Source organism: Entamoeba invadens (assembly GCF_000330505.1).
Source record: "Entamoeba invadens IP1 unplaced genomic scaffold scaff_1105074725183, whole genome shotgun sequence".
Taxonomy (NCBI): domain Eukaryota; phylum Evosea; order Mastigamoebida; family Endamoebidae; genus Entamoeba; species Entamoeba invadens.
Window position 1 is genome coordinate 574,163 of NW_004443692.1, and position 23,139 is coordinate 597,301.

Below are 23,139 nucleotides of genomic sequence, written 5' to 3' on the forward strand. Positions count from 1 at the left end.
CACCCTAATATAATATTATATTATATCTATATGTATAATATAGATTATAACATATATATTAATTATTATATAGTATAATCGAATATATCTTGAATAAAAATTAATTAAAAATTTATGTTATTAATTATAGAATTATTACTTCACTTATTTATACTTGAAACACAATAAGAACTTCAATAACAGATTAAAGAAATGAAACCCTTGAATAAAAATGAATTTAACACACAGACAACGTCCATCTAATGCACAGGAGTTTTCTTTGTTGTACAGCTTTCGGCTTTTCTTTCTTGTGCTTTTTGTTCTTCTAGCATCGACATGAATTCGTCTAAGCTGATTTTACCGTCTTTATTTCCGTCGAGAAGGTGAATGAATGAGTCCAAGTCCTGTTTGTCTGGGGAGAACCCAGTCGTTTGACACAGTTTAATGAAGTCTTTCCTTTCAACTTGACCATCACCATTAGTGTCCATCAACGTGAATAAAGCGCCGTATAAACTTCTTTCACTACCATCAGGCATACTAGCGAGTGCGCGAGCGAGTCGTTTAAATTCGGGGTATCGCAGTTCGTTGTCGTCGTTTGAGTCTGCCAATTTGAAAAAGAGGGCAAGGGAGTCCACGTCTTTGATTTCGACCAACGATGATACCACGGTGATAAACTCCTTTTCTCCTATTGCACCCGAGTGGTCTGCGTCCATTTGTTTAAAAAGCTTGCGTAACTTCTTGTCCATTAGCTGTGTGTGGTTGTAATGTTTTTTCAGTTTCTTTTTCTCTTGTTGCTATTTTTGAGAGGGAATACACTTTTGGGAATGTCACTTATCATTTAATATAAAAAAAGGCTAGAAATGCAAACTGTTTTCAAAATATGGTTTTTTCAAGTTGATTCTTCTAAATTATTAGAGAGAGTTGTATCGAGTTACTAATAGTACTTTAGGTCGGTATTTATTATTTTTAATGGTATTGAAGACCATAAGTAATACTTTCCATTCGCTCGGTTAACACTTAAAATAACACCTCAAATTTTTTTAATTGACTTGTTGTTCTGGGATTTACTTATTTTTATGATATTTTCCCTAATTTAAGCAATGTAAAATAACGCAATTTATAAATATCTAAATATCGGGAAACATTCTTTATAAACCCGAGATTTCCCAAATGTTAGAACACTTAAAGTTTGTTCAATTTTATTTAAAGGGTAAAAATAATTCAATGTTATTAACAATACAAGTTGATTGAATTATACTTTTTATTTATTATTTATATTAAATATTTATTATTCCAACATTATAATTAATAGTTGATATTAAATAGATACATAAGATTTCAATTAACTATACAAATAGCTTATTCTAAACTATAAAGAAGTATAAGGATAGAAACATTACTTCTCAACAATTCCTTCCAATCTCAACCGAAAAAAAATCAGAGTTGAAGTTTGAATGAAAAGCATCAGAGATGTGACACCGTTCAAGTTATTAAACGAAACTATTAAGACATTAATATCAGCTTTGGTCGACTCAGAAAAAGAAACTGAGTCGTACATCTCATTTTTGACAACAAAAAATATCACAGACACGGAAGGGAAAACACTAGAGGAAAGCATTTCTCACATTGAAAGCATTCTTTCAAGTGTTGACGAGATAGTCACTCGTCGAAATAAAGTGATCGAACAGAACAAGCTTGCACTAACTTTATTGACAACTACTCAAGAGAGTATAACTCATATGATCGACTCGTGTTCAAACACAGAGATTTCGACGGTCGAAGGCACAAACGAACTGATTAAGATGCTTATCGACAAAGAGTCGGAGAAGTTGGATCGCGACATTAAACCGCTACAACAAGCTATCACACAACGAACAGAAGCATTTGACGCGCGTCGTCGTGCTCTCCAAGCACGAATGAAATTTTTAGTAGTTGGGGACAGTGAGGTTGAAAATCGGCTTGAAGACTTTGTGACGGCATACGACATGAAACAGCTTGAAAGTTGGACTGAGAAAAAGATAGGAGGGATCATCTTTGATAGTGCTGTTGATGACTGGGGGAAGCGGAGTAGTGTCTTCTGTCAGCGAGTTGTTGGGAAGAAAGATGTAGTGATAGTTGTGAAAGACAGTGACAACAATGTGTTTGGTGGGTATGTGAAATCGGAGATAGATGGTTTCAATAAGAGTATAGTAGATTCGAAGTCCTTTTTGTTCTCGTTGGAGTCACTTGGAAGACTCCCCAAGCAGATGCGGTTTGCCATTCGCTCCGACAAAGCAATGAAAGCCTTTTTATGTTTTGATCAAAACAGTGATGAGCTCTTTGCGTTTGGAGTTGATGGGTTCGACATTGGGATCAAGAAGAATGGGAATGGTGAAAGTTATTGTTTCCAATATATGTTTGATTATGGTGGGCTGAAGAATGCTTTGTGTGGACGACAGCACCCCGGGACATTTCAGCCCACTCGAATCGTATGTTTGCAAATGGTATGAAGCCTCTTCCTGTTTTTAAGTGATTTTTTTAATTTAATTAAATTTAATTATGTGAGTTACAGTTTTGCGTCAAAGTCTGAACGTCAAACAAATCTTTTCAAACACCAAAGAAAATACAAATAGAATTGATTGTGTTAGAAGAGGGATTTTTCAAAGACTAAAAAGGGAAAATGATTTTATCTTTTTCTCTTAAGTGTTTTCCAAAAAGTGGAGAACAAATTGAAAACAATTGCCTGCCAGTCAAAACCACACAATCGGGAAGATTCGCAAATTTTTGAAAAAGTGAACTAAAAATGAGTGTGTCATGTAGGGTTGCGTTACAATTTGAGTTAAGCGTCATCTGGAATTGTTTTTTACGGATGAGCGAAAATGAAAGTACATATGAGAAGTACCAAATTCCATACCAAAAACTGTTTATGGCGGCAGAGTATATAATAGTGGCTATCCTTTGTATTGTACAAACAGTTCGCATTCTTTGTAATCAGTTTGTTTCATATAAAACTGTATGTTGTGGGCAATAATGCAAATGAAACAACTGACTTCCAGTCACCGTTTTTGTGGGTTCCAAAACCTTCTCATCCTTTCCGCGTTTTGTTGGTGCTGCTTTCGGATCTTCGACATATTGTTCTCGTTTTTCTTTTTATTGTATACTATTCTCAACACGTCTCCTTCAGACTCGACAAGCCCCACGCCGGAGTGGCTTATTTCGGAGTTTGTTTTTTCTTATCATATATATTATATAAGTACTATATATTAGATTATCAATTGATGTCTAGCATCTCGAGTTTTGTGATGGTCATTATTTTGTCATCATTGGTCTATTATTTTGCGTTTTTAATTCACGAGGACAACTGGGGGAGAATGAAGAAAATAGTGATTGTAGTTTTGGTGATTCTCAATATATTCCACATAGTGACTCTTTCAGCCATTGACATTACACTGATGTTTAAAAATGACGAGTACTTGACGGTGTTAACAATGGCATTTGCTACTGTCTCCTATTTTTGTGTATTAGTTGGGTTATGTTATGTCTCCATTCGAGTGTTTTCCGTCAGTCCACACAAGTTAGAACAAAGCCATCCCAGTCCAAAATCGATGGGGATAGCGGGTATTATCATTTCGATATGTGTTTCAACGCGGTTCATCTATGACTTTGGGTCAGCGGTTGCAGGGAAATCTCTTTTAGCACTCTTGTGCGACGACACGACTGGGAAGAACATTGCTTCAATCTGTTACAACAACCCCGAGTCGGTGGTCATCTTTGCAGACATCATCGAATTTCTGTTGATGACGTTTTGGGAGATCATCCCCCTCTCAACACTCCTTGTGTTATTCTGGAACGTCCCAAAGAGCAAAACTTATAACCCGTTTGAGAACTTGTTCAAGGCCACTGACGCGGAGGAAAATTCGTCGACAGACGTCGCGGAATCGACGCCGTTCATCGAAATCAACGAATAACAGAAAAACGTAAAATATGTTTTTTATTGTTTGTATCACATGAAATTCCGATTTTCTGTGACACTTTGTCACATTTTGCATAGTAAAAAGAATAAAAAAGAACTAAAACTAGTGAATAGAGTACTCAATGGCGTTTGGAGACTTTGGAGGTGGAGTACGTCACAATCACAAAGTATAAAAGCCGAGCAAGAAGGATGAAGATAAACGCCAAATAGTATGCAAGTTTGGAATAACTGATTTTCTCCTTCATTCTGATATTGTTGAATACCGTGATTGGTTGGTAGAAGTGGTCGTGTTTAAGAAACGATATCACGTCATACACTAACACAGGCACGGTAATAAATAACTCTAGCCAATTCATATGCGGAATGAATAAAAATGTCAAGACAATGTGGATTAAAAACTCGGGAAAAAGGACGCTATAAGTCAGTGTTTCGTTTCTAGAGAAGACAAGAAGGGTTTCCTGGAGGGCATCAAATAATGGAAGAACAAACGGATTAACACGAGAACAAAAATCAACGGGACTCAACTCGTCGGACTGAAGATCAACAATACAAAGAGCGTGGAAAAGGTCAATGACCAAGTTGATACCACACAGAACGATGCCAGAAAGCCATGTTGAGATGAGAGTAAAATTTGACATTAACTTGTTATTAAGTTTTCGAATAGTTGAATTTTACAAATGTTTTCAGAATGTTATAGTTAACAAAAAAAGATTATTATTATTAATAAATTATTAATTACTATTTTATATAGTTGTTTTAAAGTGATGATTATACTTTAAAGAATTTGAGTCTAATGTGACATTTCAATTGACTAAAATATTTTGATATATATAAACAACACAACTCGATAATTATAAAAAGAGCGCTGATATCAATGAGTGATACCCACCACCGTGATTTACTTGAGAATGGGCAAAAAGTGTGCATTAGTGTGTATAAAGGGAAGTACCTCACCGTTCTCCAAAACGACCAAGTTGAGTTTAGTCGAAGTGAAGTTGGGAAATACGAGATTTTTACGGTCAAAAAGATACTACTTGGGGTGAGTCTTCAATGTTGGAATGGCAAATTTCTTCGGTGTAATGTACTAACACAAAACTTAGAAGGAGGAGGCTTGGCACCCTTTGTAGCCGAGAAATTTTCGATTCGTGGGTCTGTCAATGTCCCTGGCGCGATATGTATTAAGTCGACCAATCTCTTTTATTTAACAGTAGATGCCAAAGGGAAAGGGTGGTTCTCTGGAAAGTCGGAGAAAAACAATTTGTTTGAATTAAAGACTATCCCCGAGTACATCGAACAGCATGAAAAACAAAAGTCACAGCAAAGTCCCATTACACAGATGACAAAAAGTACTCCTCTCTGTGAGCACCATGTTTCTCAACAAGAACAAATTAAAATTGAAAAGGTGGAAACACAAGAAAAAGTTCCAAAGGAAGAAAACACAGCAGTGGAAACACTTGAAGAAAAGGACTTGTGTAAAGTCTGCTTTCTCAATTCAAAAGATTGTGTTGTTGTCCCTTGTGGCCATCGTTGTTGTTGTTCCGAATGTGCAAAACACATGAAAAAATGCCCGATTTGTGGAAAGACTGACATCACCTTTGTGAAGACTTTTGACGTGTAAAAGACTTTGTTTGTGTTCTATTTTTGTCTTTACAATCGAATTTTAAATATAAAAAATAAATCAAATAATCATCTCTATTTGCTCTAATAACTCTTTTCCACCAAACATTTCAGTGGCTCCATATAACACATGTTTCCCATTTCTCTCGGCATACTGTTGAATGTTCGAAAACTCAGTGTAATTCCCTCCACCAACGACAAACACAATAGAGTCTTTAAATTGGATTGTACGGCGTCCATCGACTACATTCTCCGTTGAACTTCTTGGGTCGTAATAATTGTACTCGTTCTCAAGTTCATTCTGTTTACACTCAGTCAGTGTGTCTACCAACACAGTCACTGCCATATTCTTATCCATGGGAATAAGTCTTTGAACAACTTTGCCGACCATGCTGATCATCGACGCAAACCCAACTTCCTTCTTTTTGTCTTTTGTCAAATGAAGGTATTCTTGTGTTTGTTTCAATCTATTTATTATTATTATTATTATTATTATTATTATTATTATTATTCAAACAAACTTTTTCATATAGTCTAACGCCTTCAAATCAACTTTTCCTGCTTCAACGACTTTTTTCAGTGCGCTGACGTCTTGAGTATTCAGTAAGTAAATATAAAAAAGTCGAGCCAAGTCTGTGGTGTTAGTAATTCTCGCAGCAAAATTGAGGAGTGCTTCTTGTTCGACTTGGATACCCGACATAACATTATCTTCATATGAAAAGAGTAAATCGATTTCTCTCTGTTTGATTTGTTCGACGACAAGTCTTGCAATTGCAGTGTGTAAATCAATTTCCTTTTTCAATGCACGAATTTGTGTCATCTGTTCTCCATATTTTGCCATTCCTTGGCCTTGAAGCTTTTTCTTGTCTTCTTCGCTCACCGTGTTAATATCCGCTTGCTCATCAAAACTGAGTCCAAAGCTGTTAGCTACAATCTGGAACTTCTCCTTTTCAGTCACCAACTCTTTTGTCTTTTTTTGAATTGCGTCCGTGACGTCGGGAATGATCGAAGCTTTGCACCCTTTCCAAAACTCGCCCTCTGTTTCAATATCCTCCCACTTCCCATCTAACAGTACACGATTTAATTGGTACTCAGTAACCTCTTTTATGAGTGCTTGGTAGTTCCATCCATGCAAAAGTCCTGCTGAAATGTCGTGGTTTCTGTTTGTGATGAGTAAAATTGGCCTTGTCGAAACTCCTCTTCTGAAAAACGTTGGATTTGCAGCACTAAATTTGTGAAGGCGTTGTGTCAGTTGTCGTGCAATGACATCCTCCAAACTTCCTCCACGTGCACGAATGATTGGAACCTCTCGCAACGTGACACACACACTCATTAATGAATTCACGACCGTTGATATATTCTCTAATCCCGTTTTCTCGTCAACCTTTTGGTTATTGAACGCACAGTATGAGTTCTCCATCGATAGAGTAAACAGGTGTGGTTCCAAGACGTGATAATGAATATACATATCTCGAATATTTTTAATTAAAGTATCAGTATGTTGTGCGGCGCTATTTGTTGCAAAGTAGTCGAGCAATTCATCGGAAATGACCGACGAAAAACAAATTGTGAATTTTGCATACTTCCCACTCTTTGTGTCAGAGAGTATACTGTCAACATTTCGCTTCGTTGGTTCGACAAAATATATAGCTGGGACATCCTCAAGTGGTTGTCGTGGATTGTCGATGTGTCTTGTTTTAAGTGGCATGTCTTCAAACTATAATCAATGGTATAATTATAATAAAAATAATTCTATATGATATATCTAATTAAATGATAGAAATTACCAATAAAGTGACAAACAGCATCAAAGTTACGCCATATTTCCTAACTTCCCCAACTCGGAGTTGCAATGAGAGTAAATCGCAATTGAATTGATCAAAAATGACGACCTTCCAAAAATCATCGTCGTCCGTTTCAGAAGCAATCGAAAAGGGTTGTCTTTGTTTCATCGCGTCAGTCAACACGTCTTGTTGTTTTGCGTACAGTTCGTAGACTCCCTTATTTTCCATTGGTGACTTATTTGTTTTTTAGATGAAATCGAGTTGTTGGCTTTTTTCTAACTTTGTTCATATTAAAAAAGAAACTATAATAAAATAGATTAATGCAACTACTAAAACATTAATTGATATACTATTATGTTAATAATTTTTTTCATTTAACCAATTTTTTTATTTATACAAATGTTATTAAAATGTTATTAAAATGTTATAAATTATTATCTGTGATTTGAAAATAATTTTACTAAGAATTTTTTTATAACAACTTTACAATAAATTAATAGTTTTTGTCGGGAAATTGGATCAAATAGACATTCCTCAAGATCATAAACCTCAATCTTCAAAAGTATAAAATGAACTCCAACTAAAAAATTTCAAACAAAAAAATGGCACAACCACAAACAGATGCTCAAAAATACGACAGACAGCTCCGACTTTGGGGTGAAGTTGCACAGTCCCGTCTTGAGTCATCACGTGTTCTCTCGATTGGCAGTGATTGTGTCAGTGTTGAATTTCTGAAAGCTATTGTTCTTCCAGGCATTGGATTTATCGGTGTTGCTGACGACAAAGTTGTTGATGCTGTTGACCTTGAGACAAACTTTTTCATCGACATTGATCAAGTAGGACAAAAGCGAGGTCAATGTGTTCTGAATAATTTGTTAGAGTTGAATGATCGAGTCAAAGGTGAGTTCATTGACATGTCTATTGACAAAGTTGTTGAGAAGAGTGAGATATACAACGACTATGATATCTTCGTGTGTTGCAATCAACCCCACAAATATGTTGTTGAGATGTCAAAGAGAACAAAAAGCCCAGTGTTTGAAGTGGAGACCAATGGGTTCTTGGGATTAGTCAAAGTGTATGTTGAGTCACAAGTTGTGTTTGACGATGGCAATGTTAATGTCCCAATGGATTTAAGAATCCCATCACCTTTCCCACTCTTCCAAGACTTCTATAACACCTTCGACTTCACAAAAATGGACAAAGACACCCATCAACATGTGCCATTCCCCATCATTTTGATCTTCGCATTGAACAAATGGAGACAAGAACACAACACAACGGGTATCCCAAAGACCAGTGACGATAAAAAACAGATTAAAGAAATTATCAAGAAAGAGTCTCACTGCTTATTTGCAGAGGAGAATTTCCAAGAGGCATATAATATGTCATTCTATACGTTCCAAACAACACCAGTCAGTGTACTCGAACTTTTGAAAGACAAGAGATGCACTGGAAGGTTGACTGAAATGACTAAGGAACAAATTGAATTCTGGGGTTTCTTGGGAGCCGTTAAAGTGTTTTACGAGAAGCACAACAGAACTCCAATAGATTCTGGAATTAAAGATATGATATCGAGCAACACGTTCTTTGTGAAGCTACAAGAAGTCTTCACAAAACAACTTGACATCGACGCAAACGAAATTTTGAAAACCGCTGAAGAGAGGCTGAACGCCGAAAAAGTCGAGAAATTTAAATTTACATTAGAAGGTGTCAAAAGACTCTGCAAGGCATTGAGAAAAATGTACGTTGTTGATGGAGTCAATGGAGAGACTAACCAGAAGTGGGACACCGTTGACGAGTATGAACTCACACAGCCACAATCGATTTTGATGTACTTGGCTGTGATGTATGCAGTTCAAGATTTCAATGAGAAGCATGGAAAGTTCCCAGTAGGTAATGGTGATGTTGCTGAGTTGTTGGGACTCACCAAAAAGGTGTTGGAGAGGAAGGAAGCTAAAGTGGAAGTGGACAAAACATGTGTCGAGCAGTTGGCTAGGTTTGGAGGTGTTCAAATCCACTCTGCGAACTCTGTTGTTGGGTCATTTGTGGGCCAGGAAGTAATCAAATACGCTGCACACCAATTTGGATGTCTTAACAACACTTTTGTGTTTAACACCGAAAACTGTTTGAGCATCCATGGACATTACTAATTGGCTTTATTTTTTTATTTATTTGATTTTAATAATTTAATTAATCTATATAGTTTATAAATAAAAAGTATTTTTTTTAGTTTGATCATAATGAAAAATGGAATTGGAAATCATCACAATTCATAATATAATCGAAGCAGTAGAAACAATGTTTGACCACTTACAGTAGTTTTATATGCGTGTTTATAACACTAATACAAAAAATGCTTCGAAACAATTCGTTATTTTAAACTTATTATTAATTATTAGTGATTACTATAATGTATTTAGCTTGATTTGACATTTACAAAAAAAATCTAACTATTGTTAAATTCAGTCTTATTTTACTTAGTACAATGGCATAATAAAATAAGATGTAAGTCGTGTTTTTGTCCAATTGTTTCATGAACTTTTTAAAATTCTATATATATTTTTATCTTTTGTTTTGACAAATATAGATCTCGTTCGAGCAAAAGAAAGGTTCTTTCAAACAAATATTTATGGTATTTTTAATATCAAATTAATAACAAAGGCATTTGTTGTTGAGTATTATTTCCTTTGGTTTTTACTCTTAAAATATACTATATTTGATGATACAATATTGTATTTGATATAGTACATGATCAAGATCATGAAAATGGCCAATCAGAAAACGCCCAAATCGTAGAGGAAATCGCTCAGGAGGAGATGATTAAAAACACGAAAAATGCTGTTCAAAAGTAGGAAATAGGATATCCTAAATCCCGATATTTCTTGTATAGATAACGTACTGTGACTGGATCTAATAGTCCACGTCATAATAGATTCTGAGAAGAGAAAAAACGTGGAACTTCAATCGACATTCACGTTGTGATGGATAAAGAACCACAATACTCTATGAACCACATCACTGTTGAAGGTGACAAACTCAACTTCGAGTGTAAGAAAGAGAAATGGAACACAAACTGTTACTTTACTCAACACGACGCGGATACAAAAACGCCATATGAGCTCTTAGAAGCTAGAGTAAAGAGGTTTCCCGAAGAACCAGTGTTTGGCTACAGAGAGAAGAAAGATGGGAAATATCAAGACTATGAGTGGCTCAATGGAATCAACGTGATGGAATTAGTCGACGCAGTAGCAGGCGGGTTGGTCAATTTACTTCAACTAAAAAAGGGGGACACGTGTGGGTTGATGACAAGAAATAGATACGAGTGGTATATATTACAATTTGCTATGGAGAGACAAGGCATCATTCCAATACCATTATACGGCACTTTTGGTCTTGATGCGCTCGACTTCATCATCAAGAAACTTCAAGTCAAATTCCTGTTTTGTAGCCCCGTTAATAAAGGTGTCGAATTGGTCCAAAGAAACCCACAGCTTCGACTTGTATCTTTTGACACTGCCATTCCTAAAGACGTCATAGAAGAAAGAATGGAGATCTTCACTTATTCACAGATTCTTGAATTCGGGAGAAAGAACCCCGTTGAAAAAGACTTACCAAATATCGACGACACTTATTCTGTTATATTCACATCGGGCACAAGTGGTAATCCAAAAGGTGTAGTACATACACACAGGACTATTAACAATGCTGTCTGGTCTTTCTGTTCGTGTGGATACTTTGACCCCGATGTCATTTTGAAAGGAAGAGTGAATTACTCGTACCTCCCTTCTGTTTGTTGTTATCTCTTCAATTATAGAATTTCTGAGTAACTGATAGGCTCACGTGTATGACCAACAAATAGTTCTTTCATTCACTTATGGATATGGGTCAACAGGTTTCAATTCTGGTGGAATTCCAATGATGGTGGACGACTTCAAATACCTCCACCCAACGTTTTTGATTACCGTGCCAAGAGTACTTCAGAAGATCTACGACAAATTCATTGAAAAGGTGAACGAGTCATGCATCTCATCGACAATTTATAAAGTCGCGTATTACTACAAAAGTAATGCCGTCAAAAATAACACCACAACATTGGTCAATTGGGACGCAATCATCTTCGACAAAATCAAGGACATGTTAGGTGGAAAATTGGACGTTGTGTTAAATGGAAGTGCGCCATTAACACAAGACTTATTCCAGTGGCTTAGAACATGCACCGGGGCTAAGATCTTCCAAGGCTACGGGTTGACAGAATCTTTTGGTGGATTTTGTACAGCAGCCCCTGGTCTCCATGATGATAATCACACCTCTGTAGGATCGCCATGTATTGACTGTCATATGAGATTGGTGAGTATACCAGAAATGGAGTATGACGTTACTAATGCAGAGCCAACCGGTGAAATTCAGATCAAAGCCGCTCAAATCTTCAAAGAGTATTTCCAAGACGAGTTAATGACAAAATCGGTGTTTACCGATGATGGATATTTCTGCACGGGTGATGTTGGAAGAATCAATTACGATGGGTCTATAAGCATTATTGATCGAAAGAAGAACTTGTTCAAATTGGCACAGGGAGAGTACATCGCTGTTGAACCATTAGAAAATTTGTACTGCCTCAACAACCTTGTCCAGAACATTTTCATATATGGGGAGAGTACAGACGACTTCATTGTAGCCATTGTAGTCCCGGAGCAAAAGGACTTCGAGGAGTTTATGGCACACACATGTGGATATCAAGGAACTTCATTTGCTGATTACTCTGCTTTTGCGGCGAAGAAGTCGGTGAAGTTGGCGTTAATGAGAGAGTTAGAAACACATGCTAGAGGTAAGGGAGTCCCAGGCTATGAAATAGTCAAAAACATCTTTGTTGAGACTACCCCATTCTCTGAAGCAAATGACTTACTCACTCCTTCTTTCAAACTTAGAAGACCACAAATTAAGAAGAGATATGCACAAGTACTTTCTTCTCTTAGAACACAAGTCCTTAATGGCAATTTGGAATAAACGAATGTTGTGCTTTTAATGTTATAATTTTGTTTCTAAGTGTTAACAATTACACTGAAGTCAATCAATTCATTGACTGAAGTATTGTTTGAACCTGGGGAATGATCTGTTTTGCCATTTCTTTATGCCCTTCAAGACTTGGATGTTCCCTAAACCCCCAGAAATCTTCTCTTTCAGTCGGCATTTGTACTTCTACAATAAAGGTCTTTGAGTACTTGTTACAAAGTTCTTTAAATATAGTAAGCACTGTCTCTAAATCTGTTCCACTTAATCGAGGGCCTACTATTAGAAAGATTACAACTTCTTTCCCATAATCAGCTTTACAATCTTCGATGAGTTCAGTCATCGATGCTTTAAACAATGTCTCTATTCCTTCAACTTTCTTCGTTGCATTCCACGCAAAGTCGTTTGTCCCAATATTAATAAAGACGTATTGAGCACCAAACTGGCTTCTATCATAGACATCTTTCATTTCACTCCCAACATAATATTTTCTACGTGTCCCTATTTGGTCGATCGTGTTTCCAACATCATTCACATAGACTCCCATCCCACTCCATGCACATATTTGATAATTACTTTCAAGTGCCTTTGCTACAATAGTTGCCCATGTCAAATCACAATCAGTCTCAAACTCACTCGCACCCAAATTGCCATATCCACACGTCAAAGAATCGCCTATGAATTCTGCACTGCATTTATAATTGGGTTGTGGACCTTTTTCAATTTTTCCACGAACTAATCCAATTATAGATACTTTGTTTGAACGCGCCTCACTCCCTTTTCGAATTTCAACACGCTTATGACCCGGAATTGTCATGATTTGATAAGAACCGACCCAAAGACCGTTTTTTATTTTGTGTTGTTCTTTCATTCCATCAACAAAAACATTTAACACAACAAAACCCTCAAAGAAAATAAGTATTTCACTCTCAGACTCTGTTTGGAACAAAACACCACTGTTTGAAAAGTCAAATGTCATACGTTCATTTTTGCGTAGAACCCTCCCTACGTCTTGGACTTTATCAAAAAGGGTGTCTACAATTCTTTCATCCCCTCTGGCTTCTTTCAAGTGGATCATTTAAATTCCTAGTTCTATTTTCGTCTATATTTGAACTAGAAATTCCACATATTGTAAAATGGTATTTGTTAAAATCGAAAAAAGACTATAATTAATAGAATAAACAACAAGACAGACTTGGATTAGACGCTTTGTGAAACAAAAAAAAGATCAATTAAATATCAAGCCGTAACCACACTTTCTTCAACAACAATAAAGTTGTTGAAGAGTAACACACAAATACTTCAAAAACACATTGTTAATATCAATAAAACACATTTCCACAGTCGAATCCAACAAATTCTGAGCATTTTAGTCTCACGCCAACCGTCTTATTTTGTTTGTTAATCGGTTTGAGTAAGGTTTCACCTTTCATCCCAACCCAAACAACTTGTTCGTCTTCAAAAACGAACCCAATTTCAGGGTCTAAGCAATTCCATGGCGTTTTGTTGACAACAACCATATCACCAAAGACCTGTGCATTACATTCAAACCCGGGTTGAAATGCAGACAACGCGCCAATGACACACACCCCAACGACTGAAATTCCTAAAAACAAGTAAAACACGTTTTTCCATTGACAGAAAAACTGTCCCCACAGCCACATCCCAAGCACCAACACCAAGTAAATGCCCACAACCCTAATCGAACTTCCTACCAAAAAAGAAAATGCTCCACACACTATCCCAAGTGTTATTAAGATGGAAAATCCCATTTTAACAGACGCTTTTTTGTTACCTTTTCTCATCGCCGAATACCATAACCCCCCACTCAGTATCATCATATATATCCATAGAAAAGGTAATGTGATGTACATCACGGACATCACAACACTCAAGATCGTCACTATAATTGCACTTGGGAGAGTAAAACACTTTGGTCCAAGGGAGATATCATACTCTTCTCTGAACGAATTGGACTCTTTTAACACATTTTTACACTCTTCCATTATTTGCACACTTTGGTCGTAGTCGACATTCATTCCACGAACTTCTTTGTCCAACTCTTTTACAGACTCAACTACAAATGGAATCAATGATACAGGATCTATACTCAACAGACCATTTTCGTCGGTTTTGACCAACTCCGGAAACACTTCTTTCAGTTCTTGTGCGATGAATCCATAGGATTCCGTTGTTGCATTGTCATACGTGTATATCTTACCAATAACATTAAGTAACCTGTGTAACGCATTTCCGATCGGCGCAATTTTAGTCTTTGTGCGAGCGTCACTCAATTGGAAAAATCCGTTTTCTGCAAAGACACTACCTAACACATGAAGTTGTTTTAAAGTCGGCGAAATCTGTTCGACTGTGATGAAGTCATCGTTCGGTAAGTATTTTATAGTTGGAGGGGATGTGCTTTGTGTGAGTGGAGGGAGGTCCAAACTCGACGGATCGCATGCGAACGTCTCTGATGGTGGGGAGTGGGCTTGTTGTGTTTCCGACGATAAATGGAATTGCATTTCCTGTTCCTCCACCAAGTAGTTGAATTCTCTTTGTTTCTTGTCGAGTTGTGTATTGACTATTTGTTGTATCGAAACAGGCAATTTGCGTTTTCTCATATTAATTTCGTCTTGTGAGAACAGCAAATACTGTTCGCAAAGTTCGCGAGGGATTTCTTTGTTTTCTAAATTTTTGAAAGCGCTTTTGTGGTACTCCGGATATATGAATTTCAAGTGACTATCCCATATATGTGATATCATCTTATCGTTACTCTGACCATTCTTATACACAAAATATAAAACAACAAACATTGTATTTGGTTTTTGGTGGTTCCGTACATCCTGGAAATGTACAAAGCCAGTCTTTATATCTAATTCGTTGTTTTGAAGTGTTTTTTGTGTCTGCCTCCATTCAGTGCTTTTATAGTTTACCTTCTTATTATTTCATTTTATTATAAGTATTAAGTAATGATTTATTAGTTGAATTGATTACTAATTTATTCTATTTTTGTATTTTCAAAAACAATTCCTCACCTATTTAATAATTTAATAATTTATTATTGTTATAACTAAAATTCAAATATATTTATATAGTCGGGGGATAAATGGCATTAAAAAGGGACAAAGGTAGTTAATTTTGATAAATATAATTTTGAAACTATAATTTTTAAAAAATCTATTTAAAGGTCAAAATAAACATAAAATTAAAATAATAATATAAATTATCGTTTTTTATTTTAAATGATTATAAATTGAATAATTATAAATTTCTATTTCAAAAATAAACAAAAACACCTCAATTTGTTCACTTAAAAAATGTGGAAGTCTAAAACGCAGCACTTTTTATGGTTTGTCTGAAACTTGTTTTGTTAAAGAATTTTTCCTTTGTTTTTTCCTTTGTTTCATTTCTTTTCTGCTCTTTTTCAACTCCAATTGTTTTTATGTTAAAATGGTCTTTCTCTTATCTTTTCTCAATGGAAATGGTTCAACAACGAAAGATTGAAAGATTGAAATAACAAATGATGATTTTTCAGTGATTCCCTGACACTTTCAAAAATTGACACTGTTGTTAATTCATTAAACTCTGGCATTTTAACCATATACATCATGAATATATATTGAAATACAGTTTTTAAACTGGTTTCTAGTATTTAAATTGCTTTTTTATGTTGATTGCCTGTGGTTATTTCATCAAGGGTTCCTTTCTCTTCTTCTTCCATTGTTTTCAAAGATTGAATAATATCAAAAATAGATAGTTATGGTTTTCTTTTATTATTTTCAAAGTAGTTAATTGAAAAAACCCTTCTAATACTTTTATGGTTAAATAAATTATATTTTATAGTTTTTTACTCAAATTAACTACTTCTGTCCCAAATTAACCCCCTTTATCACCCGACTATATATAAAAATTATTCTATTTGTGAAAAAAACTACACAATATAGTAAAAATAAATTATTTATTATTCTATTAGCAATAACCCCTTTTGAACTGAAATAAAAGAATAAATTCAGTTCACCTTAACATCATCTAATAGAAAACTTGAAACAATTTAAAATGTCCCGATAACACTAAAGAATAGGGCGAAGTTTCTTTTTAATTTCCAAAGCGAAAAGAACTTAGAAAGAACTTTAATAAAGAATGCTTCTTTATTTCTTGTTTGGCGTTGCATTTGCATCGACATATTTCTCAGTTATCGAGAGCGTTGATAACACATACAGAGTAGTTCCTGGCCGCTTTAAGGATAACTGTGCGATTGGGTATTTTGATGATACAAAAGATGCGACTGGATGGGGACAACTATACCTCAAATCAAACCAAAACCTTGCAGATGACAAGCAGTCTTATTGTCTTGGATACTTAGAGGCTTACTTGACACACCACCAAATGTATTTGTATTGGAACAATTACAAAATGAACGAATACAACAAAGGGATATTTAGTGACACATTAAAGAGTGTCATGATTGAGCAACTTGGTTTCTTCAAGGCACAGAGCCTCTCAGCGACCAACGATTATTGGAAACATCAAAAAGTGATATTGTCACAGTTCAACGGTCTTGTAGATGCGTACACTGAATTCAGTCCGTCGACTGAGGCACTTCCCGAGATTGAAATCTACATGTTGCTCTCTGTTGGTGACCTTGAGAACTTAAATGAAGTCTACAAAACTGGAACTGAGCCCAAGACATCTATAGTATACATGTCTAAAGCATATCCAGACTTGGTCTTCCATGAATGTAGTGCTTTAGTCCGCAATGTCGATGATGAGATTTACTTTGGTCATGCCACATGGAGAGGGTATTATGCCATGTTAAGAATATATAAAATATATGACGTTAAGTACAATAATAGAAGAATCAGAATGAGCTTCTCTTCATCGCCAGGACTGATCCATTCGAAAGATGATTATTATACTGTTAATACAGACGACAACTCCCTCTTTGTAATGGAGACTACAAACAGTGTTTATGACACTTCTTTGATTGGATCAATTGCTGACAAATTGTTGTCATGGCAGAGAATTTTAGGCTCGCTGTATTACGACACCGACGCTAAAACTTTTGTTGAGACTATTAAACAATACAACTCGGGAACTTATAACAATCAGTGGATTGTGTTTGATGCAAACGCTTGGAAATTGAAGAAGGAAGCACTTTTCATATGCGAACAGATGCCTGGTTTGATGAAATCACTTGATGTCACCGACTTCTTGACTACTGGCGATCATTATTGGGGTTCTTTTAATGTGCCTTATGACACTGAAATATATGAGAAATCGGGCTATTCACAAAAGTATCCCGATGTGAATGAATACACAGATAATGCACGCGCAAAGATATTCAAGAGAGACGCAGTCAAAGTGACTAATATGGACGAGATGAAACACATCATGTTATACAATGACTATTTGAACGACGAACTCTCGCTGAAAGAGCCTTCCAATGCTATTGCAGCTCGATACGACTTGAGAAGTACAGAGTTGCCTCCCGCTTTTGGTGCTATTGATGGCAAAATTGTTAAGGTCTCCGAACCACACATCACACACGCCATTTCTGGACCAACACATCAAGAGCAAACCCCATTTGATTTCAAAGCATTCCCAGACGTCGTTCGTGAAGGTGTTCCAGACCTTTTCAATTTCGACTGGGTTGTCGAAGATGACAGAAAATAAATACTTTTCTCTTACATTTGGGTTTCGCTCTACAATAGTATAAATTTTATTTATACTATCGTAATTATAATTAATAATTTTATAATAATTAATAATTATAATAATTTAATAACTTGAAGAGTCAAAAGAGATAAATTCATAAAAATTCAGAAAGCACTAAAGGCCTAAAAAGCCACAGTTTATTCTTCCAAACTCCCTGGGTTCAACTCCTGGTTAGTACGATTTTTTGTTTTTTATTTTTTTATAATTATTATATTTTTTAATTAATTATTGTTTTATAATTATTTTACTATTACTGGGATATTAATTTAATAATTGATGATTTTCCATTTTTTGCTTTGCTATTTAAAGTGTTGATAAGAGTTAATGAAAAATAACATATCAAAAATACATAAAAAGACGAAAAAGTTGTTATTCAATAAATAACAACAATAATAAAGAGTGTTATATTATATATAAAAATGAAGAGTAAAAGACAACTACACAAGAGTAATAAATTGTGTATCAAAAATTAATACACACACTCAAAAGTAACTTAAAAATCAAATGACCGAAACTGAGTCTCTTGGCGAAATGTGTGACCTTCGATTTTTTGAATCTGGTCTTTCTACAAAAGAGATTCCAAAGTTCAAGGATGTGTACTACATTACAAAAAACGTGAACGTTTACGAGCCTTTTACAATAGAGATTTATGCATCACTTCTTTTCAACGTTAAAAAAGATTTTGTCGTTACGCTGACTGGGATGAAGTTAGACAAAAATAATAAATATCAGATCTTTCAAAATTTTGAAGATGACTCAACAAAGCAAAAAGCGACAAAAGAGTCTCATTTAGGCCAAACAACATTTGTGAAATATGACATGGCCAAAGCCCTTGAAATTATGGGGAAAACGAATGCGGACTACTCCAAGAGTATCAGTGATGGGGTTTCCGAGTCGTTCTTTGCTATGAAAAAGGTAGAAGATAACATTCGAGACAAATTGGCGTATTATTGGAGAGAAGACGGGGACAAACTCAAAAAGTTTCAGTTTGAGGCCAAAGTGTTCAACCCTAATGACGTCATCACCATCCCCATCTTCTTTAACTTAGCTTTAAAAGATCATTTAAATATAGGCTTTAAACAATATCAAATTAACATCGACTGTTATTCAACATCTTCAATAGCTCAAAATGAAATGAAGCTCAGTGATATTATTGAAACTCCTTTAAGTATGGAATTGATTAAAATCAGCGAGTGTTCTATTCCAAAGAACGACGAAGTTTCAACGAAGTACCCTGCCTTCTGCCTTAACAAGGAGAATGGGAAATTGTTTTCACAGAGAATTGTTGAGAAATTGCTTGGAAGAGATGGGAAGATCAAAAACAACGACTTTGAGGCTTTACCCAAATTGTATTCTATGAGGTATGAAGAGCGAACTAAATTTCTTCAGAACTGTCGCAACCGGACTATAGCAAGTGAGAATGAGTTACTCACTAAAATGGAAGAGGAAAGAAGGAAATTGTTTGTACCATTTTTTGGGAAGGTTGAGATGGATGTGACGTGCTTTGTGTTTATGGAAGTAAAGACTTTAGAATATGAAATGAAGATTCGAGAGAGGAAATTGCCGTTGATTGAAGTCTTGAAGATGACAATAAATGTTGCAAAGGGAGTACAAGCACTTAATTCGTTTGGATTAGTCCACGGGAATTTGAATCCACAAACCATTTATTTCCAAAATGGCGCACCTATAATTGGGAGTGTGGAGTATTCGCAGAAGAGTGGGAAGAGTAAAGAAGATATAGGAAGTCATGACCCCTTACTCATGATAACAGCAAAAGAAAAGAATTCGTTGTTTTCACCACCGGAGAACAAATACATAGAACGCAGTGATGTATATTCATTAGGCGTTTTAATCTTGTATTTACTGTCTGTTGCAACGACTCATAATACGACTGAGAAGTTATCCAATTTCTTAAAACAGTTAGAGAGTCACCAATTTACTGATGAAATGAAGGCATTGAAAATGCCTGAATCGTTGAGGAACTTAATAATCACGTGTTTGAAGAAGGTCAGTGATACTGAATACTTCGATGAACAGAAAACATGTGAAGCGCTTGCGGCATTTGAAATGGTGAAAGTCTTATTGATGGATAGAGAAAGTACTTCTAAGTGTATTAATACGGCTCACGAGCAAAATGTGGCTATATCAAAAACAACGAAAATAGTCGCCGGGCAAGTTAATAACTTGAAAGGCCTTCGCGACAAGATCACGGAGACGAAGAACAACGCAATCATAATGAGTAATAACAAAGAGATCATAGCAGCCAAAAGCTCTGACTTGTCTAAGATGGTGAATAACCTTGTGAGCTCAGTTGATGGACTGAAGAGTAACATTGAAATGATCTCGTCAGACTTTTTTAAGAATGAGAAGGAGTTCAATACTGTGGTATATGAATTAAGTCAGATGTATGTCTTTATGAGATCGAATGAATATCAAACATCACCACAAAACACACAAAAAATAGAAAAAAAGTTTTATGAATTTTTAAATTGTGTTGGTCATGTCATTGGTGACGGCAAAAACAAGATTGAAGAAAGTCTCAAAATTTTCCAGGAAATTTTGTACTCTGAAGTGGTCGGTGAGAAAAATAGGAAATTGGACATCGTCTCATTTTCTTTGATTGAACCTAATAAAAGTCTGGCCACTGCGTCAACTAATATTAAAATCGTTTTGAATTCGGGAATCAAAGAAAAGGGAGAAAGTGTCAAAAAAATGATTCAAGAAACTCAACTGATCGACGCATTGGCTCTTTCTATTACACCCCAAAACGAAGGAAATGACGTTGTCGATCAGAAAACAAAGGATCTTGAAAATAAACCACTGAACGAAGAACTTTCCCAGATGATTGATGAGGAAAAGCAAGAAGAATTGCATTTGTTTCACGAATCATATAAAAATCTCCAAAAGGAAGTGAAAATCCACGTAACTGAAGGTGGTGATAAAGAAAAAGTGGAAGAAAAGGCACAAACTTTGATCGACATGGAATATAAATTGAAAAAGACAGAAGAATTTCTGTTCATTTTGGAATCAAAACTCAAATTGAAAAAAGCCGAAGATTTGTACACGTCATCCGTCACCGATTTTGTTGCGAAAATCAAAGAGTCCAAAAACGAAAAAGAAAGTCTTGATGTACTTGAAGAAGAACTTGAAAATCTTGAAAGGGTGTATGACAAATATGCCAGAACGAAGATTGAACAAGCAAACCCCTTTACTTTTGATCTTGCAAACAATTTAGTGCGAGTAGAATTTTCATTAAAACTTATGGAGTTCGAATTGGCAGATCAAAAAATCATAACAGAAGAAGAAAAGAAACACACTGCGTCTGAAGTGGCTAACGCACTCCAAAACGAAATTAATAATCAGGTGACGTCACTCTTTGGTACGTACCCAGACGTCATGAAAGACATTAACAACACGTGGCGAGATTTAAAAAAGAAATGGGATGACACACAATGGGACCAACAATCACTTGAAACAATGGAAAGAGTTTACTTTGATCTATTAATCAACACGTACGAAAACGAAATTGATGACGTTAAACGGGAAGACTTCATTTCGAAAACAGTTGACGCTGCGTTCACCAAAATCAATAAAGCGTTCCAGAAAAAGCAAACTGCCGGCACAAAAGCGATTTTCGACGAACTCACAAATCTTCAAAAAAAGATCAAATCAATCAACGACTCGTACTTTTTGGCAAAAACGAAAGATGAGAAAAAAGAGATTAGTGTTGAGGAATTAGTTAATAACAAAGAAGATTTAAATGTCGAAAAGATGAAAGAGAAAATAGCGAAACGCGCAGAGTTATATGGTTTTGATAATATAGAAAGACTGAGAACGTATGGGCTTATTAAGTTATTTAAAAATAATATCGATGTATACATAACAAGCAAAACTACTTTTAAAAGGAATGTGGATATGTTTTGGGATAAAACTGGGCAGTTGATAATGGAAATTGTTCCGAAGATGGAAGAACAGGTTGCGATCAACGTCGAGAAGGTCCAAGCAGATTTCAAAACGATCATGACACACCTCGACGAATTTGTTGGGGCGGCAAATGACGTGTTTATCAATGAAAAGAAGAAAATAAGTCAAGCAGATGAAGTGGTAAAAACAGCTCTGAAAAGTATTGAAAAATCTCAACTCAATGAGGAGATCGCAATCTCAAAATCTCAGATCGTTTGTTACTTAAAAACAGTACAAAAAATACAAGGCAAAAGCGAGAAAGGAGTTATTGAGATTTTACAGCTGCTTGAAAACTGCTCAAAAAGCAAAGGCGACTTCTTGAATAATTATGATAACGAGATTGAGAACGTCGGAACGAAGAAGGAAAATTTAGTTGAAACACAGAAAATAGTGGAAAGCGTGAACATTGCTTTGAAAGAAGTTTCTGAAAATAAAGCATTTGATGGAAACAGTGAGAGCGGTAAGAAGCTACTTCAAGACCTCAATGTTCTCATTTCAGAGAAAAAGATACAAGAGATTGAAGACGTCGGAAAGAAACTACAGAAATTGGAAAAAAATGAAGAAGAAGACGAAAAGCTTGCAATTGTCAAAGAAATATTGGCCATTGTCGGGGAAGTACACGAGACACTCTGTGATCAAATCTCGGCGATACAAAATGATTTCGACTTATTAGAAGAGAAAAAAAAGAACGCAGAAAAACTAATTGAAGTGTGTAAGAGCACTTCCGAAACGTGCAACAAACTCATGGGAGCGACCAAAGAAGAGGAATTTAATGACGTGTACAACTGCACTCAAGAGTTCTTTGACCTCATGAGGGTTGAGGACTTGGATATGATTAAAACGTTTAACTCGGTGTTTGAAAATACACTCAATGGGGAAATCGGAGTCGAAATCGAACTGGAGAAACAAAACGATGAGAAAAAGAACAATGAAAAGAGACCAACTCTTGCACAGTTGCTCAAACAGCTCAACGAAATCAAGTTGAATTACTTGTTATAATTCACTCAATTGTTTTCAGCTCGTTCTAATTACAAATTAAAATACAAATAAGATTTTAAATGTGATAAATTGAATTACTTCTTATCATTTAAAGAGTTCAATGGAGAAGTTTGGTTTATTGTT

The 23,139-nt window shown here is 35.6% G+C and overlaps 12 protein-coding genes across 12 annotated transcripts; 7 read left to right on the forward strand and 5 right to left on the reverse strand.

Annotated features, from left to right (window-relative positions):
• Positions 1-239: 239 nt before the first annotated feature.
• Positions 240-725, reverse strand: EIN_181420 (calmodulin, putative; the record flags this gene model as incomplete). The annotated part of the gene is made up of 1 exon (XM_004260698.1): positions 240-725. One exon carries the CDS (start codon positions 723-725, stop codon positions 240-242), a length of 486 nt encoding a protein of 161 aa, XP_004260746.1.
• A 708-nt stretch (positions 726-1,433) lies between these two features.
• On the forward strand, positions 1,434-2,468 carry EIN_181430 (hypothetical protein; the record flags this gene model as incomplete). Its single annotated transcript, XM_004260699.1, has 1 exon — positions 1,434-2,468. The coding sequence occupies one exon, from the start codon at positions 1,434-1,436 to the stop codon at positions 2,466-2,468; it is 1,035 nt and encodes a 344-aa protein (XP_004260747.1).
• Positions 2,469-2,973: 505 nt separating this feature from the next.
• Positions 2,974-3,926, forward strand: EIN_181440 (hypothetical protein; the record flags this gene model as incomplete). Its single annotated transcript, XM_004260700.1, has 2 exons — positions 2,974-3,179; positions 3,245-3,926. The coding sequence occupies 2 exons, from the start codon at positions 2,974-2,976 to the stop codon at positions 3,924-3,926; spliced, it is 888 nt and encodes a 295-aa protein (XP_004260748.1).
• A 124-nt stretch (positions 3,927-4,050) lies between these two features.
• EIN_181450 (protein cornichon, putative) lies at positions 4,051-4,569 on the reverse strand (the record flags this gene model as incomplete). The annotated part of the gene is made up of 2 exons (XM_004260701.1): positions 4,051-4,345; positions 4,421-4,569. The coding sequence occupies 2 exons, from the start codon at positions 4,567-4,569 to the stop codon at positions 4,051-4,053; spliced, it is 444 nt and encodes a 147-aa protein (XP_004260749.1).
• Positions 4,570-4,805: 236 nt separating this feature from the next.
• EIN_181460 (hypothetical protein) lies at positions 4,806-5,549 on the forward strand (the record flags this gene model as incomplete). Its single annotated transcript, XM_004260702.1, has 1 exon — positions 4,806-5,549. The coding sequence occupies one exon, from the start codon at positions 4,806-4,808 to the stop codon at positions 5,547-5,549; it is 744 nt and encodes a 247-aa protein (XP_004260750.1).
• Positions 5,550-5,609: 60 nt separating this feature from the next.
• EIN_181470 (hypothetical protein) lies at positions 5,610-7,560 on the reverse strand (the record flags this gene model as incomplete). Its single annotated transcript, XM_004260703.1, has 3 exons — positions 5,610-6,015; positions 6,070-7,239; positions 7,352-7,560. The coding sequence occupies 3 exons, from the start codon at positions 7,558-7,560 to the stop codon at positions 5,610-5,612; spliced, it is 1,785 nt and encodes a 594-aa protein (XP_004260751.1).
• A 374-nt stretch (positions 7,561-7,934) lies between these two features.
• Positions 7,935-9,482, forward strand: EIN_181480 (NEDD8-activating enzyme E1 regulatory subunit, putative; the record flags this gene model as incomplete). Its single annotated transcript, XM_004260704.1, has 1 exon — positions 7,935-9,482. The coding sequence occupies one exon, from the start codon at positions 7,935-7,937 to the stop codon at positions 9,480-9,482; it is 1,548 nt and encodes a 515-aa protein (XP_004260752.1).
• Positions 9,483-10,313: 831 nt separating this feature from the next.
• On the forward strand, positions 10,314-12,336 carry EIN_181490 (long-chain-fatty-acid--CoA ligase, putative; the record flags this gene model as incomplete). Its single annotated transcript, XM_004260705.1, has 2 exons — positions 10,314-11,120; positions 11,167-12,336. 2 exons carry the CDS (start codon positions 10,314-10,316, stop codon positions 12,334-12,336), a joined length of 1,977 nt encoding a protein of 658 aa, XP_004260753.1.
• Positions 12,337-12,400: 64 nt separating this feature from the next.
• Positions 12,401-13,417, reverse strand: EIN_181500 (hypothetical protein; the record flags this gene model as incomplete). Its single annotated transcript, XM_004260706.1, has 1 exon — positions 12,401-13,417. One exon carries the CDS (start codon positions 13,415-13,417, stop codon positions 12,401-12,403), a length of 1,017 nt encoding a protein of 338 aa, XP_004260754.1.
• Positions 13,418-13,661: 244 nt separating this feature from the next.
• EIN_181510 (hypothetical protein) lies at positions 13,662-15,252 on the reverse strand (the record flags this gene model as incomplete). Its single annotated transcript, XM_004260707.1, has 2 exons — positions 13,662-15,101; positions 15,151-15,252. 2 exons carry the CDS (start codon positions 15,250-15,252, stop codon positions 13,662-13,664), a joined length of 1,542 nt encoding a protein of 513 aa, XP_004260755.1.
• A 1,227-nt stretch (positions 15,253-16,479) lies between these two features.
• EIN_181520 (hypothetical protein) lies at positions 16,480-18,012 on the forward strand (the record flags this gene model as incomplete). Its single annotated transcript, XM_004260708.1, has 1 exon — positions 16,480-18,012. One exon carries the CDS (start codon positions 16,480-16,482, stop codon positions 18,010-18,012), a length of 1,533 nt encoding a protein of 510 aa, XP_004260756.1.
• Positions 18,013-18,558: 546 nt separating this feature from the next.
• Positions 18,559-23,016, forward strand: EIN_181530 (golgin IMH1, putative; the record flags this gene model as incomplete). The annotated part of the gene is made up of 2 exons (XM_004260709.1): positions 18,559-21,890; positions 21,942-23,016. 2 exons carry the CDS (start codon positions 18,559-18,561, stop codon positions 23,014-23,016), a joined length of 4,407 nt encoding a protein of 1,468 aa, XP_004260757.1.
• Positions 23,017-23,139: the final 123 nt, after the last annotated feature.